Source organism: Urocitellus parryii, chromosome 6, assembly GCF_045843805.1.
Source record: "Urocitellus parryii isolate mUroPar1 chromosome 6, mUroPar1.hap1, whole genome shotgun sequence".
Lineage (NCBI taxonomy): Eukaryota > Metazoa > Chordata > Mammalia > Rodentia > Sciuridae > Urocitellus > Urocitellus parryii.
The window spans coordinates 193814739-193830382 of record NC_135536.1 but is presented as its reverse complement, the minus strand read 5'-3'; the positions used below and the strand labels follow the sequence as shown (position 1 = coordinate 193830382).

The following is a 15644-nucleotide window of genomic DNA, read 5'->3' as shown; positions in this document are numbered from 1 at the left end:
TAGCTCAGTGATAGAGCATTTGCCTCGTACGTGTGAGGCACCGGGTTCGATTCCCAGTACCACATACAAATAAGCAAATAAAATAAAGGTCCATCAACAACATGACTATGGTTCAGACTTCATTTTCCCTCAGTATCCATTTTATTTTTTCTCTCAAAGTAAATGAAGTTTCACCCAGAATGAGGACTGTGTTTCCCAGATGCCTTTTGCAGCCACATGTGCCCATGTGACTGGCTTCTTACCAATGGGAAGGAAGGAATCTGAGTCTTGGACCTATAGACCAAGCTGGGTCCCCCAGAGCAGCAAGGATTCTACATTGAGATATCATCTTAAATCCCACTCAATCAATCCCTAGGCACCCGCAGAGATGTACAGTTTAATATGAATCAAGACCCTGCAGGGACAATTGACCTTCTGTCCTTGGGGATTAAAATCTGAATGTGTACCATGAATCACATTGAAGGGATTCTGAATTCGTTACAATTTGTTCTTGTCATTTTCTCGATCAACAGTGTAACTTAGTATCATGCAGTTAAAATGTTTCTACCTTAAACAGCAACATAAAACTCAAATCTGAGCTTCCTAGTGCCAGGGTAAAGAGGAAAAATATACAGGAAGCCCTTGCTTATTAGTAATCAGGAGCACACCCGATCAAAGTGAACAGGGGTTTTCAGGGTTCTAAGTTCTAACATCTATAGAATGCCCCCTATACACGGGGACATTCTAAATAAAATGAATACTTTGTAACACTGCCATTGAAAATTCCCATTGTTCTATGTGGGTGGCTATTATTCATATTTGACATGTTCCTGTCTTCACTGAGGATATAATAATTAGGTAGAGCTGGGTAGCCAGGTGCAGGGGCGCACACCTGTAATCCCAGAGACTTGGGAGGCTGAGGCAGAGGATCACAAGTTCAAGACCAGGCTCAGCAACTTAGTGAGATACCCTGTTTCAAAATAAAAAAATAAAAAGGGCCAGGGGTGAGGCTCAGTGGTAGAGCCCCCTGGGTCCCATTCCCAGGACCACACAGGTACCCACAAAGTACACCTGGGCCCAGTCAGTCCTCTGGGAGGCAGATTCTTGGTGATTCGTGTAAGTTCAAGGATGAAGTTTGCAGCATCAGCTTTAAGGAATGTTCAGGGTCACCTGGGTGATTTTGACCCCTAGCCTTTAGCGACCCCTAGCCTTTGGCTCCCCCTGGCATCAGCCCCCAAATGCCATGAGAAAAGCGAGCTTCCTTTCCATGGGTCAGATCCCGCGCCTGCACCACCCGGCTTCCCACGCCCCTGGTCCCATCCTGATCGCAGCACAAGCACCTCACGTTGTGACTCTGGGCTGCGGCTGTCCTGGTCCGCACGTGAGGGGCTCAGAGAACACTTTCAGGGTCTTTACTGTTCTTTTGGCATCCACAAAGCTAACGGTCTCACCTGCCTTGTGCAGCCAGGGGTCATGAAAGGGGGCCGTGGGCCACACCTGTCCCCGTTTTCCTTGGCTCACGGCATGCATTTTTAAAACACTGAGTTTTGCCAACATTTTTTTTTTAATCAGAAGATTTTAGCTAAAAATTCAAATGTAAAAATATTTGCAGTTCAGTGACTCTGCACAGAAATAGCTATAATTTGTGGACCTGAGTGGCAGATGCCTCCTTTCCTCAGGGCCTGAGGCCTTGCGGTGGCCCACCTACCTGCCTCCACCAGCAAGGCCAGGCCCCTCATTATCTGAAGGGGTAGCCCAGGTGACCTTGGCCATGCACAGCCTTCTGCAGAGACCCAGAAACCAAAGGGGTTCTGCTCACACACCGGCACCCAGGATGCACGGCCGGAGGAGGGAGCTGGCCTTCCTGGTTCTGCAGCTGCCCCACTTTCTAGGTGATTCTGGTGGCGGGCTGAGCGTGCAGGAAACGACCCCGGCTTCCTGGCTGCTCCAGTGCCCGCCAGCCCACACTGTGGATCAGAAGACGCTGCCCCACCTCAGGCTGTCCTTCCCTCCGGTCCCTCCCACCCAAACCAACCTCTAGCCACTTGGATGCAGCTCTCCCGGGTTGCAACACTTGGGCCACAACATCTGGTTTCACAGCTGCCTTGGCCCTTGGCCCATGGTGGGGCGTATTTATTTATTTTTTAAAGCGAGTGAAATTGATTGAGTTTGGAGGATTTTGCAAGGGGGCTGGAGTGAGCGGCTGTGCTTAAGAACACCCCTATCTCGGCAGCCGCCCAGCAGAGGCGCCTCTGGAACTCACAGTCCCTCCAGCAAGATAAACAGGATCCTGGTGGTGGCCGGGGGCACTCTGCCCTGCCGAAAGGGGGACCCTCCCTGGGTAGCTGTGGATGAAAGGCCCAGCACCAGGGGAACCTGAGCCATCCGGGTGGCCCCCATGCAGAGCCCCAGATCCTGCATCTCTGCAAATCTCCCCGTGTCAAGCCGTTCCCCCACCCCATGGCTTTAAAAAGTTACCAGAAAACAAACTCGGGCCTGGGACTCTGTGGTCTCCCTGGAATTCAATATTTTAAACTGATGTTTTTCCCGGCCCCAGGGCCTTGTGCATGCGAGGTGTCCACTCCACCAACTGAGCTCTGTCTGCAGCCGGGTTTGTTTTTTTTTTTAAGAACTCAACTTTTTTGAAAAGGTCCCTTTATATCCCTACTATGACAGGTCTGCACGTTTCTGATTTCTACACACAGAAATAAGCGCACAACTTTGAAATGGAAGGAAAGCGGTTGGGTGTGCGACCCGGGCGACCCGCGCTCACCTGTCCGGTAGCCCGTGCTGTTGAGGTACACGGCGAAGGTGCGGCCCTCGTGCTGCGCCTGCCAGGAGGGCGAGGAGCAGTTCTCGTTGTTGGTGTAGGTGTTGTGGTTGTGCACGTACTTGCCCGTGAGGATGGAGGAGCGCGATGGGCAGCACATGGGCGTCGTCACGAAGGCGTTGACGAAGTGCGCGCCGCCCTGCTCCATGAGGCGCCGCGTCTTGTTCATCACCTGCATGGAGCCTGCAGAGGGCACAGAGAGACCGCTGGGGGGACTGCCACCCCGCCCCATGCTCCAAGGGCACCACAGGGAATCCACAGGGGCAGGGGGGAATATCCTGGGTCCAGCTGGGCGCACCTGTGATCCCAGCTACTCTGGAGGCTGAGGCAGGAGGACCCCAGGGGCCCCGCCAGCGTGGGCAGCTTAGCAAGACCCTGCCTCAAAATAAAAAGTTGGGGGGGGTGTAGCTCAGTGGTGGAGCTTGCTCACCCATGCAAGGCCCGGGGTTCACCCCCAGGACTGCAAATGAACAAGCAAACCAAAGTCTCTGTCCCCAGACCTACTAGACGTTCACGTCGGCTAAGTGGAAACCTGTTTTAAAAGATCTCAGAATCGCAATGTTTTACATAGGAGCTTTTTTTTTTTTTTTTTTTGGTGGCTGTTTTTCAGGGTATTGGTATATACTGACTCTATTTTTTTGAAAGCAACCACCATGTAAACAGGGGAAAGATGGTATTTTGCTTGGCTTGGAATTTCCCCAAGAATTGTTCACACTTATTGAAATCCGGTCCTGCCAACCCTTGGCCAAACTCCCTGAGTATGTCTCCGCCAAAATGCTCAGCAGTAGTGGTGCTGACTCCTCCTTGGTCCACTTGGAACTCACCCTCCTTCTCTGCCCAGATCTAACCCATCTGTCCGGCTGCACCTCCTCTGGAGCCGCAGCCTCTGTCCTCGAGCGCTCATCCAGAGCACGTGCTGCCAGGACCCATCACATACCCTGGGCAGTGGATGCCCCGTGCCTACTCCCGTTTCCCCACGAGGCTGGACGCAGAGTCAGGTACTTAGGAAGGAAGGGGATGAACGTGGGCAAAAGCCATTGCTCTGCCCATGGCTGGGTCCCCAGCACAGCCACCGTCGGGGGACACAGCAGGTGCTCAACAGCTGCATGATGAGGGGACGCTATGGCTACACCCACTGAGCAGACCTGGAGGGAACAGTCCGCACAAATCCCTTTTCTCCTCCTATGGCCACCCCTGTAGCTCTTAGGTCTATGGTGGGTTGAACGGTGACCCCAGGTCAAGCCTAACTCCTGGAATCTGTGTGATCTCATTTGGAAAAAGTCCCAGGCCTGGAGGTGAGCTGATCTGGCCCCCCCAGGGGGGTGCCAAGTCCAACCCAGGCGTCCGCGTAGGAGACAGAAGTCAAAGTCACAGACACAGGGCAGGCTCTGAGCCGGGAGGACTACCCCCGCCTCGGCCATTCCTTAGGACAGCATTGGAGCCAGCAGGGTCTATGGCTTGGAGCCTCGGGCCCTAGAGAGAGCGTGAACCCAGCACCTCCTTAGAGATGGGACAAGAGGTGTGAGGCCGCCCTCAGGGCTCGAGTGGGGAGGCGATTTAGGCCTCTTTGCCCGGTCTCTCTGCCAGATGGGGAAGGCACAGAGCCAGGCCTCCCCAGGCCAACAGATAATATCGCTGCTCTCCAGAGCTCGGCCTGCCAACCCTCCGGTGGCTTGCCACTGCACTCAGATGGCCCAGATCCCCTCCTAGGGCCTGGAAGACCCCTTGTGACCCCACTTGCCTTCCTCTTTCCCTGACCCCCTCTTGTTCACCTTGCTTTGCCGACATTGGCCACCTGGACATTTCTTAAGTGCTGCAGGCTCCATCCTGCCCCAGGATCTTTGCACTGGCCGTCACCTCTGTCCAGGCTTCTCTTTCTAAGACTCGGCTTCAGTTGGCCAAGCCCATCATTCAGGTCTCAAGCTGTTGGTGCCCTCCAGCTCTGACTGGTGGGCAATTATAGGGTCTGCTCTAGGTGTGGAGCCTCTGGCTGCAGGGGCTGGAGGAGGGGACTTCCGGAGGGCCACCTGAGCCCCTGGTGCTACTCAGCAGCCTGAAGTGGGGCTGAGGTTGGCGAGGCCCAGGGCTCTGCCCTACCCCAGCCGGGAGGCTTCATTTGCTTGTGCTGAGCAGCATCAGCTGGTTACAGGAGCCTGGTGAAGCCACACTCCCTGCCCCTGGGCGGGGGTGACTCCTAGTGGCCCTCAGTCACAGCTGGGGCCCCTTGGGTCCCTGGGAGGACCTGTGGCCCCGGGACAGAACTTCTTCCCTTACAGTCAAGTGCCCTACTTTCCCAGATTAATCTGTTCACCTTGTTTGTTGCCTGGAAAGAGCTCGAACATCAGAGCCAGGGTCATGGGCTGTTCCACAGCTCTGCCCCCAGCTGGAGAGTGCTGGGAGCTCAGTGGCTACTCAGTGGCTATTTCTTGGGTGCACGGGTTTGGGGCACCTGGTTCACGACCTCAGGAAAAAGGATGCAGCGGCTGGCAGCGGGCGCTCGGCCTCTCACCCCCCGGAGACCACATGGGGACAGAAGATGTCCCACCACCCACCAGACCCTCCTGCGGAGATGCTGGGGAGGCCCCACTGAGGGCCCCAGGGAGGTGGCACTGGGGTGCACCCTGGTGGGGCCCCACACGGTGGACCTGCTGGTTATTTTAGTGGACCCGGAACCCTGGTCCACTGGCTTCCGTCCCCTTCGTGCCTGGCAGGCTGTTCCCTCTCCCACACTCCCCCTGCCCGAGCCAGCCCTGCGGAGAGAGGGGCCTGTCACCCGGATGAAGGCACATTCAGCAGTGCCCGAGGGACCCTGGTCTCTGCACCTGAGAAGTGCCCCGTGCTGGGCCTCGCCCGGGGACGTCATCTGCTTTACTCAAAGTGCCTCAGCCACCACAAGGCCACATCTGCCACACACACATGATCTAATCCCCACGCGGATGGCCAGCGGGTGGCAGGGAGAGACCTGCCACAAGAACTCAAAAGGCCAGTTCTTCATGTCTCACCCGTGGCCGGGCCTCCAGCCCCAACGGACTCTGTCCAACACAAACCTGGGGACACGCAGAGAAAAACAGACCGGCTTCTTTCCGTGACTGAGCCTTCCCACTCGCTGGGCCAGGGGTGAGGTCACCCTGACACCTCTCTCTGTGACAGACGGCCTGGGCCCCTCCCCCACCCATGGGACTTAAATCCAGCCCCAGACCACACCCTGCCAGAAGCCGGTCTCCGGTCTCCGGGGACGCTCAATGCCCCCCGGCTCCTGACGGCCTGGGGGGCTCCCACGTACCAGCTACGCTGTTATTCGCTCTTTTTCTTTAAAGTGATGTTAAAAAAGCCCCTTCGATTCCCAGTAGCTGTGAGATCATGGGTCTAACGTGCAAGTTCCACATGTTGACGCACAGCACAGTAAGCTGGCCTGCCCACGACCTCGGTCCTGCAGGGGGCGGCCCAGGCAAAGCTGAGGCAGCTGCCTGAGTTGGGCCCCAGGGCTCACAGGGGCTGCGCAGGCACTGGCCTCAGGGCCGCAGCCCTTTTCTAAAGGCCTGGGTCAGAGCAGGCGCCGGGCACACCCCGTCTGCCGCTGCTGGGAGGGTTCATGTCTGCTTCACGTTTGAGGCCTGGAGCGCGGGGAGCCGGTGTGGGCGCTCCCCGTGAGACAGACCCCGGTGGCCCAAACCCGGTGGCAGGGGAGGTGCCGGTTTTGATGGATGACCACCGAGACGACGCGGAGGTCTGTTTTCTTGAAACTACAGGTAAACAATTGGTGTCCGGTGGCGGGGCCTCCTTGGGAAAGTGGTGGAGGCCAGCGGTGACCAGGACCCTGGGGTTTGCCACCCACTGGAGCATCTTGGTGACTTTCCATCATCCCTGCACGGAAATCCAGACCCTCTCACCAGGCCGGCCAGGGCCACGTGATGTCCCCACGTCCCCTCTGCCCCGTCTCTGCCACTCTCCTCCCTTCACTCCCTAGGTCCTGCCACCCATCTCCAGATCCCCGGCAGGGCTGTGTCTGCCACAGGACTCTTGAACTCAGTGTCCCTGCCCAGGTTTGCCTGTGACCAGCTCCTCATGGCTCAGGGGTCACCAGTGACAGGACACACCTCGCCAGGTGCTGCAGCGGTGCCGGCCCTCGCTCTTCACTTCCAGTGCAGTTGATGCCGTCACACCTGCGCCCTCCTCCTCCTCCGGCCCCATCTTTACTTTTCAGGGCTGGGGGAAAGCATGGCCAGGCTCCTGTGGCCTCCTGGTGACAGCTGTCAGTGGCCCATCCCCAGGTCCCCTGGTCTGCAGGTGTGGAGAAGCAGCTTCAGGGCCCTGCGCGTCCCCAGTGCTGCCCCACATTTATTCACCCTCTCGCAGAACACGGTCAGACCCTCCTTGATCCAGCCTGTGCGCCCGGGCTCCTTGGCGAGATCACGCAGCTCGGTAATCAGCTGTGGCTGCTGCACGGGATGAGGCCAGGGCTCCTTGAACGCAAAGGCCCAGTCTCGTTGCCTTTCTGCTTTCTCCTGTCTGTGGCCTGGAATGCAGTTGTGATAGCTGGAGCCCCAGAAGCCATTCTGAAGAACAAGGAGACCTTGAAGATGGAAGCCAAATTCCAAGGTGAAGGAGCAGAAAGGCGAGGGCCCGAGTCTCTGAGAACCTTGGAGTCTCCAGGCCCACGCTGCGCGGCCAGCCCCAGACCCTTCCATGTCAGCAGGAGGCCGCTCCCTGCTGTGTGAGCAGCTACACTTACATTTTCTTTCCTGTGCTGCCAAAGTTGCTTCCAGAATCCAAGAGATTCCCCAAGTGTTCCTGGACTGAAAAACAAACAGTCCTGCAGGAATGAGCTCCGAGAGGCACAGGCGGCCGGCCTCCTCCTCAGCTCACCTGTGGCCACACGCTCTGCTTCCTGAGTCGAGTGGCCGCAGGAACGTCAAGAGGTGGCTGCAAGTCATGGCGATCTGGGGGCGGGCCACAGGGCGCTGCAGACTCCCAGGTGGGGGACGTGGGGGCACAGGGGCTGCCGAACCCCACACCTTTCTTTCTAAAGCCTGTTTCCCCCCTGAGGCTGGCCAGGGCCTCCGACCCCATGAAGGCCAGACCACAGGGCTGCACACGGCTCCCTCGTCCCCACGCCAAGACGGTCCCCCCTGGTGACAGGCTGCTCCTCACAGGCCCCTGCGACCTCTCGCCCGAGCTCAGCGCCTCCCGCGGCTCCCCAGCTCTGTAGGGGGGGTCCACCCTCGCAGTCTCCAGTCCACACCCTGAAATGACTCTTGGTCCTCTCTCCCGCTGTCACACCCGCCAGCACGTCTCGTCCTGTGGGACGGCGGTGTCCGTCTTCCTCTCTGTGGTCTGACCGTCTTGTGCCTGGACCTGGCCAGCAGACTCCCTGCTGGGTTCACCTTGCACCTGGACCTTCGCAGCAGCCTCCTTAATGGATGCCCTTCTTATCCATTCTTCATGGAGTAGCCAGAGGGTCAGAGTAGTCAGGCTACGTCCTCCTCTGCTAATGTGCAGAGAACCGGTGCCTTCCATCTCACCCAGAAAGCCCAAGTCCTCCCCTTGGTTCAAGGCTCATGCCCTGCCTGACGGACCCGAACACTGCCCCTTCGTCCCCCAACCTTCTCCTCCTGTCCCCCACTGGCTCACACTCCACCTGGCCTCTCTGCAGCTCTGCTAACCTGTGGGAAAGTTCCTGCCCCAGGGCCTTTGCACATCCTGTTCCCTCTGCCTGGAACCTCTTCCCAGGGATCCCTTTGGCTGGTGTTCATACCTTCTTTGCTCGGATGTCCCTTCTCAAGGAGGCCACCCTGTATGAAGCCACATCCCTCTCCTTGGTTTATCCTCGCCACTTTCCACTGTCCCATGGGCTCTGTATTTATGTGTCTTGTTCATTGGCTTTGGCACCAGGATGTAAACAAGCAGAGATTTTGTCACTCCGCGTGCTGCTGGGTCCCCTCTGACACACAGTGGGCACCTGCACACCCTGATGGATGAACCAGTCTGGCCTGGGTTGAGCCCCGCTGCAGACGCCATATGCGGGCAGGAAGGGGGTCTCCCTGACTCGACTCCACCCCAGCCCCTCTCCCCTTCTGGCGCTGGCTCTGGGTTCTCCTGTGCAGAACCGCGCCTGTCCGCTCCACTCCGCGTGGTTCCCGGGCTGCAGGGTGATCCGGCTGCCCCACCACTGGTCCCAGCCTGCCGTGTGGTTCATGGTTGACCAGATGTCCCAGGAATCCAGGCCCGAGAGACTCAATCTGGGGACTTCGTTGCACTTGTGGGAAAAGCTCCCTCAGCACAGGGAATGGCTTGCTAGAGTGCCACCTGGGTCTTGCAATGGTCAGGAGTGCCCTGTGGTGGGCAGGCCTGAAAAGGAAGCCGACTTGCAGGAAAACAGAGATCCGGGAGACGGAGAGGCAAATGGCACCCAGGATAGTGCTGCTGGATCCAACCACACCTGAAGCTCAAAGTAGACTCAGACTCTTTATTCCCATGAGTCAAATAAATGCCCTTTCTAAACTGGCTCAGCTCTGCTAAGTCCCTGATATAGGGTTGTGACTCATGTGACTTTACATCCAATGGCATCTCCTCTCCACGGCTCCTTGGCAGCTCCTCCGACCCTCCACTCGGCTGTTCTTCGCACCCATGATGCGTGACTCTGTCCCCAGCACACGCAGCATCGGCAGAGGAAGCAGCCACAGTCGACCTGATTGACAGGTATCACTCAAGCCCGGGGACATCACGTGCCTGGCTCACATACCTGGCCGTGTGCACCCGTGCCCAAGCGGCAGGCTCACCCCAGGGTGGGCTGGGAGGAGCCCATGGTGACCTGCCACGTGGTGCCACAAGAGACTCGCGCTGGGAATGACTCCTAAACCTAGCAGGGTCATGGACAAGCAGCACCGGGCTCCGGCCCAGGAGGCACCGACGGAGGACGGCTTTGGAGTTGGAATGTGAGCCAGCCACCACACAGGCACAGCCTGCCTGGGCTCAGCCACCAGGGCACAGCACGCAGACGGCATCTCCATTTTACACCCGGGGGAGCCAGGGCACAGAGAAGTCAAGTAACTTTCCCAAAGCCGCACAGCCAGTGGTGGAGTGGTGATGGAGCCCAGCCATCTAGCTAGACAGTGCCCAGCCTCGCCCAACGCTGGGAGTGCTTCGAGATGTTCTGAAAAGGCAGAGAGTCCTTCAGAGGTGCTTCAAGCTTCTCTCCATGCTTCACCCGGCTTTGGGGGGCCTGATTGGGGTCTACCAGCCTCAGGGAGCTCCTTCACAGTAATATTCCAGCTTCAAAAACCAAGTCCAGGTGGAGAGGATCTCCAGGGCAGGACTGGATGCAGGAGGGGGGCCGCTCTGCGTAAGGACCGCGGGTCTGCTGAGCCGCGCCCGCCTGGCCTGGGCCCCTGGGTTTGGTCTTGGCCGAATTAAACCAGTGAACCCAGCAAAGGCCCTGGTTCCGGGCCTCCCTGACTGGAGGCCCCCACGAAGCAACACGGTGGCTGCTGCCCTGGACTCTCCCAGGGGAGGACGGCCACCAGCCCATGGTCCCCAGGGCGACCCTGGAAACACGGCTCTTCCCAAATGCCCTGAAAAACAGACGGATGATTTGGGTCCCTTACTAATTCCTACGCCCCTGGAGCCAGCTCCCGGGCACGTGACACCTCCGAGGCACAGCTCAGGTGAAGATGCACACCCGCCAGGCCCGGGGACGCCAGGTGGCCCCCCCAGCCTTCAATCAAAGATGGGGACGGGGGCCTTCTCTCCCAGTCTTTTCTTGCTGGCCTCTCGGCCGGACCCTAATTAGGGTGGACGGCTCTTCTGCGCCCCGGGGCTGGAAGGAAGCCTGGGCCCGTCTCTGTGGAGAAGTGGCCCGGCAGAGCTGCCGCATGGGTGAGCAGAAAATAGCAGGTGATGAATTTTTCAGGACCCCCCTCGGCGCGGCAGTTGTGCCGACTGTGAGATAATGGGCGGCTGTTGGGGACATGCATTATTGATCCCGTTCTGTCTCAGGCTTATAAAAAGCCATCGGCCGGCTGCCACCTCCCCACCCCTCACCTCCCGAAAGCTCAGCCTGGTTCCCAAGCCAGGTCTGCCGTGGAGGAGGCCTGGCTTGCCCGTGACGGGGAAGGCTGGGAGGCACAGGGCTGTGCCGTCCATGTCGCTGGAGGGGACAGACACGCCACAGAACACGCGACCAAGGATTCAGCCTTCAGCAACGCTCACTCGTGTGTGCAGCTATCTCACCAACATGCCCCAGATCTGGAAGCAACTCACTACCCGTCCCAGGGATCTGGTTGAGCAGAGCAGGGCTTCAGACTCAACCTTGGATGAGGGGCTTAACTTCTCTGTTTCTCCATGGGCAAAATGGACAGAGCGGATCTGTACCTTGAGTCAGCCATGGTTGAGTTAGTTCTCCTTCTTACCCTCCCCATGCACCCACAGATCCTGTCCTCAGGTTGGCTTGTTCCGATGGTTTTATTAAGAGTCGCAGATGCAAGATCCAAATTGGATCCTGGCGCGAGTCGGCTTGGCTGGCTGCTCAGTCACTCACCTGTCGGCTCCCACCCCCACATCGTCCTCCTCGACTCTTCTCTTTCCTCACCTCCGATCGTCCCTGCCTCTATCTCCCAAGCTCACACTGAGACGGACCAGGTCTCACCAGCCATTGCCTCTGTCCCCTCTGGGCCCAGGGTCACCTGCCCATTCGCTGCCCAGCTTCCTGGACAGATTCTGCTCCTGGAATCTCATTCCTCTGTAAGGCCCCAGGGATCTTGGGGCACACGGTGAGGTCCTCGTCCTCCGTGGCTGTCCCTTTCACTGAGACCAACTCACCAGCCCTCCCCGTGTCCACCAGGCCTCGGCGGCCTGGCCAGGCGGCTCCTGCCCTCCACTCCCGCCCCAGAGCCCTCCCTGTCCTGCAGTGACACTGCCCAGTCCCCAGCCCTGGCACAGTGGGCTGCGCAGGGCAGAGGCCGCCGAGTATGTGCTGGGTGAGAGAACGGACCTCCAGGGCCTCTCAAAGTCCCCAACGTCCCTTCAGAACAGCCCCAAGGGCCACGCGAAGGGGGACCAGGGGCCCTGAGGTCCAGGTGTGCCCGCAAGTCCTCTGCGCCAAATTCTGCTGGACCCCGCCTCGTGGCCCTGGCCCCCAGATGCCCTGATCACCAGCAGCAGCTCCTTCTGACCGCTGCCGGAGCCGGGCAGCGTCTGTGTCCAGCGGGCAGCACAAGCTCGGGTCCTGACTGCTGCCTCCTGCCAGTTCCTCTTGCACAGAGAAGCTCCTGAGAAATGCCCACACTTGACCCTCATACGGACCAGGGAGCCGCTGAGTTTTACCCTGAGAATTTCTTTGGCAGCTAAAAGACTGATTTGGCTTGTGAAGGTTTACCTGGCAAACACTATGCTGTGACGTTTGATGGTGACCAGAGGTAAGGGCTTGGCCCTCACCTGGCCAGTGACCACTCGACGGGCAGTCCTTCCCAGGATCGCACCGCAGTCTCTCTTCATGTTTCACCCCCCTTTTCCAGGCTCAGCCACCTCTGCCTTCCTGGTCCTGCCTCGGGGCCTTTGCACATGCTGTTCCCACTGGCTGGAACACATGCCCCAGATTTTCACAACACAGAGTGGTGCTGAAGATGAGCAGGGAATGATAAGGCCAGCACTGACCAGTGCAGTGGCCTCAAGCCACTGCAACTATGAGCACCTGAAAGTGGCTGTGCTGAGACACTCTGGGTGTAAAACATACATACATCATCAAAACCAGCTTAAAGGATGCAAAATGTGTCCTGATTTTTCATATTCGCTGCCTGTGGAAGTGACAGTAGTCAGGGTACACTGAGTTAAACAGAACGTTGTTAACTTCACTGTTATCTTCATTGATTTGTCGTAGGGGCCCTGAGCTACATCCTTAGCCTATTTTTATTTTGAGAGAGGGTCTTGCTAAGTGCCCAGGCTGGCCTCCAATTTGTGATCCACCTGCCTCAGCCTCCAGAGCAGCTGGGATTAAAGGCGTGCGCCACCCACTGGGCTCAACAGTATCCTTTCACTTTTTAAAAAAATGTGGCTCTTAGAAAACGTGGAATGACATTTCTCATTTGCATCTTATTTGCATCTGTGGCCGCATTTCACAGCTGACCTTTCGTCTGGGGTGGGGGATGGGTTCCAGCTCCCTCCTTGGTACCAAAACCCCTGAAAGGTCCAGGGCTGTCTGTAAAATGGCCTGGTGTTTGCGTATAACCTAGATCACTTCGGATGCCTGACTCAGTGTCACCGCTGGGTCACCAGTTGCTAGGCTGTACCGTTTGGAAACAACGTCCAGGTCTGTGTGTACTCAGTACGAAGCCAACCCCCTTCCATACTTCTGATGGACGGGGCCGCATCTGTGAGTGGACCTGAGGATAGGGGTGGGCTGGACAGCGGGTTTGCCCTGAGAAAGGACACCCACAGGGACAGTGGACTCCAGGGGGAGAGGGCAGAGGTCAGTGAGACCCGAAGGCGGAGTCTGGCCCCGGGGAACACAGGTCTGGGTGACCCCGGCTGAGGCCAGCTCTTGGGGGCCTCATTTCTGGAATTTCTTCCTCAGACAAATAAAGAAGGGCTCAGCTCGGGTGCAGAAGCCTGGCGGGGACCTTGCCTGGGAGAGGGAGCAGTGGGGACCGTCTGTGGTGGCCGTGGACGCAGCCCAGGTGGATCGGGTGGGGAACGAGGTGGGGAGGAGGCCCTGGTCCTGGCCTGCGCAGGCCCCCAGGAGCGGCTCTGCGGAGCGGACCCGACCCGAGGCTCTGCCGGGCGCTGCTCCCCGACGCGGGGTGAACGCACTTGGACGTGACCCAGCTCCCCGCCGCGCGAGGACCCCGGGCGCCTCCCTGGGGCGCCTGCAGCTTACCCAGCTCCACGTCCTGGTCGTCGGTCAGCACCAGGATGATGTTGGGGCGGATGTTCCTGCGGTCCCTCTGGAACCGGCCCTTCAGGCGGTGGGGGGACAGGAAGGCGGCGCTGCCGTCCAGGAGCGGCAGGACGGTGGCGGACAGCAGGCAGAGCAGCAGGCGGGGCGGGGCCATCTCAGAGGGCCCTGCGACCCTCCCGGGGCGGGCGAGGCTGACGTGCTCTGCGGACGGGTTCTGCTCCCTCTTCACTCACGACCTGGGGAGGAGGCAGGAACCGGGTCAGCCCCGTGCCACCCGGTGCTGCTGTCCTCTGCCTGGTGGCCTGGGCGGGTTGGCATGGGCCGCTGTCCTGGAGCAGAGCCCGTGGGCCCCCCTGGACTAGGGGCCACTGGGCTGTGTGGGGACAGCCCTGGCCCAAGGTGGACAGCCAGCTCCTCTGATTCAACCCACAGACCTGGCACAGAGAAGGGCCTCTGCCCGGCACAGGGAGAGGACCACCAGGTGCAGGCTGCAGGGGGCTCCACGGGGCTGGACAGGATGGGCACCAGGCTACCTAGAGCTATGCAGCTGGTGTCCCTGTCCCAGACCCGCCTCTCCCCTCAGTCCCCCCAGCCAGCAGGTGAGCGGCCATCAAGAACCCATCCGCGGGCCCGACCCCGGCACCTCCAGGTGGGCACAGGGGCCTCAGGGTGAAGTGGCCGGGTGACAACAGGAAAGGGGAGCTGGGGGGCTGCCGAGGGAGGAGTGAACTTTGACCTCCCACCGTGACCTCTCCCCTTGACCCCAGGTCATGGTCACAGCAGAGCTGGGGGGGGCAGCAGTCTGGGCTGCGCGGTCTCTGGCCTCTTTGGCTCACAGTTTTCTTCTTCCTTCTTGGGTAAATGATCCTTCAGGTCCCATCCAGATACGGACCAGGGTCTCACTTACTAGAGGGAATACAGGCGTGTTACTCCCATCCAGATATGGACCAGGGTCTCACTTATTAGAGGGAATACGGGCGTGTTACTCCCACCAGATACAGACCAGGGTCTCACTTATTAGAGGGAATACGGGCGTGTTACTCCCATCCAGATACGGACCAGGGTCTCACTTACTAGAGGGAATACGGGCGTGTTACTCCCATCCAGATACGGGCCAGGGTCTCACTTATTAGAGGGAATACGGGCGTGTTACTCCCATCCAGATACGGACCAGGGTCTCACTTACTAGAGGGAATACGGGCGTGTTACTCCCATCCAGATACGGGCCAGGGTCTCACTTACTAGAGGGAATACGGGCGTGTTACTCCCATCCAGATATGGACCAGGGTCTCACTTATTAGAGGGAATACGGGCGTGTTACTCCCATCCAGATACGGACCAGGGTCTCACTTACTAGAGGGAATACGGGCGTGTTACTCCCACCAGATACGGACCAGGGTCTCACTTATTAGAGGGAATACGGGTGTGTTACTCCCATCCAGATAAGGACCAGGGTCTCACTTACTAGAGGGAATACGGGCGTGTTACTCCCACCAGATACGGACCAGGGTCTCACTTATTAGAGGGAATACGGGCGTGTTACTCCCATCCAGATATGGACCAGGGTCTCACTTATTAGAGGGAATACGGGCGTGTTACTCCCATCCAGATACGGACCAGGGTCTCACTTACTAGAGGGAATACGGGCGTGTTACTCCCACCAGATACGGACCAGGGTCTCACTTATTAGAGGGAATACGGGTGTGTTACTCCCATCCAGATAAGGACCAGGGTCTCACTTATTAGAGGGAATACGGGTGTGTTACTCCCATCCAGATAAGGACCAGGGTCTCACTTATTAGAGGGAATACGGGCGTGTTACTCCCACCAGATATGGACCAAGGTCTCACTTATTAGAGGGAATAGGGGTGTGCGCTGGGAAGACACCAAGCACCTGCACCACGGGGCGTGACCTTGAAGGAGACTGTCTGTCCCTCCTGTCCA

At 58.4% G+C, this 15644-nt stretch overlaps 1 protein-coding gene across 3 annotated transcripts in view; it reads right to left on the bottom strand.

Annotated features, from left to right (window-relative positions):
• Sulf2 (sulfatase 2) overlaps positions 1-15644 on the bottom strand; it is a 78923-nt gene that overhangs the window by 45373 nt on the left and 17906 nt on the right. For all 3 annotated transcript variants that reach the window (XM_077799487.1, XM_026390962.2, XM_026390961.2), the window contains exons 2-3: positions 13680-13936; positions 2753-2992 (exon numbers count right to left, since the gene is read on the bottom strand). In XM_077799487.1, coding sequence (XP_077655613.1) covers positions 2753-2992; positions 13680-13854 — 415 coding nt within the window. In that variant the 5' untranslated portion in view covers positions 13855-13936. The remainder of the gene's footprint in view (positions 1-2752; positions 2993-13679; positions 13937-15644) is intronic.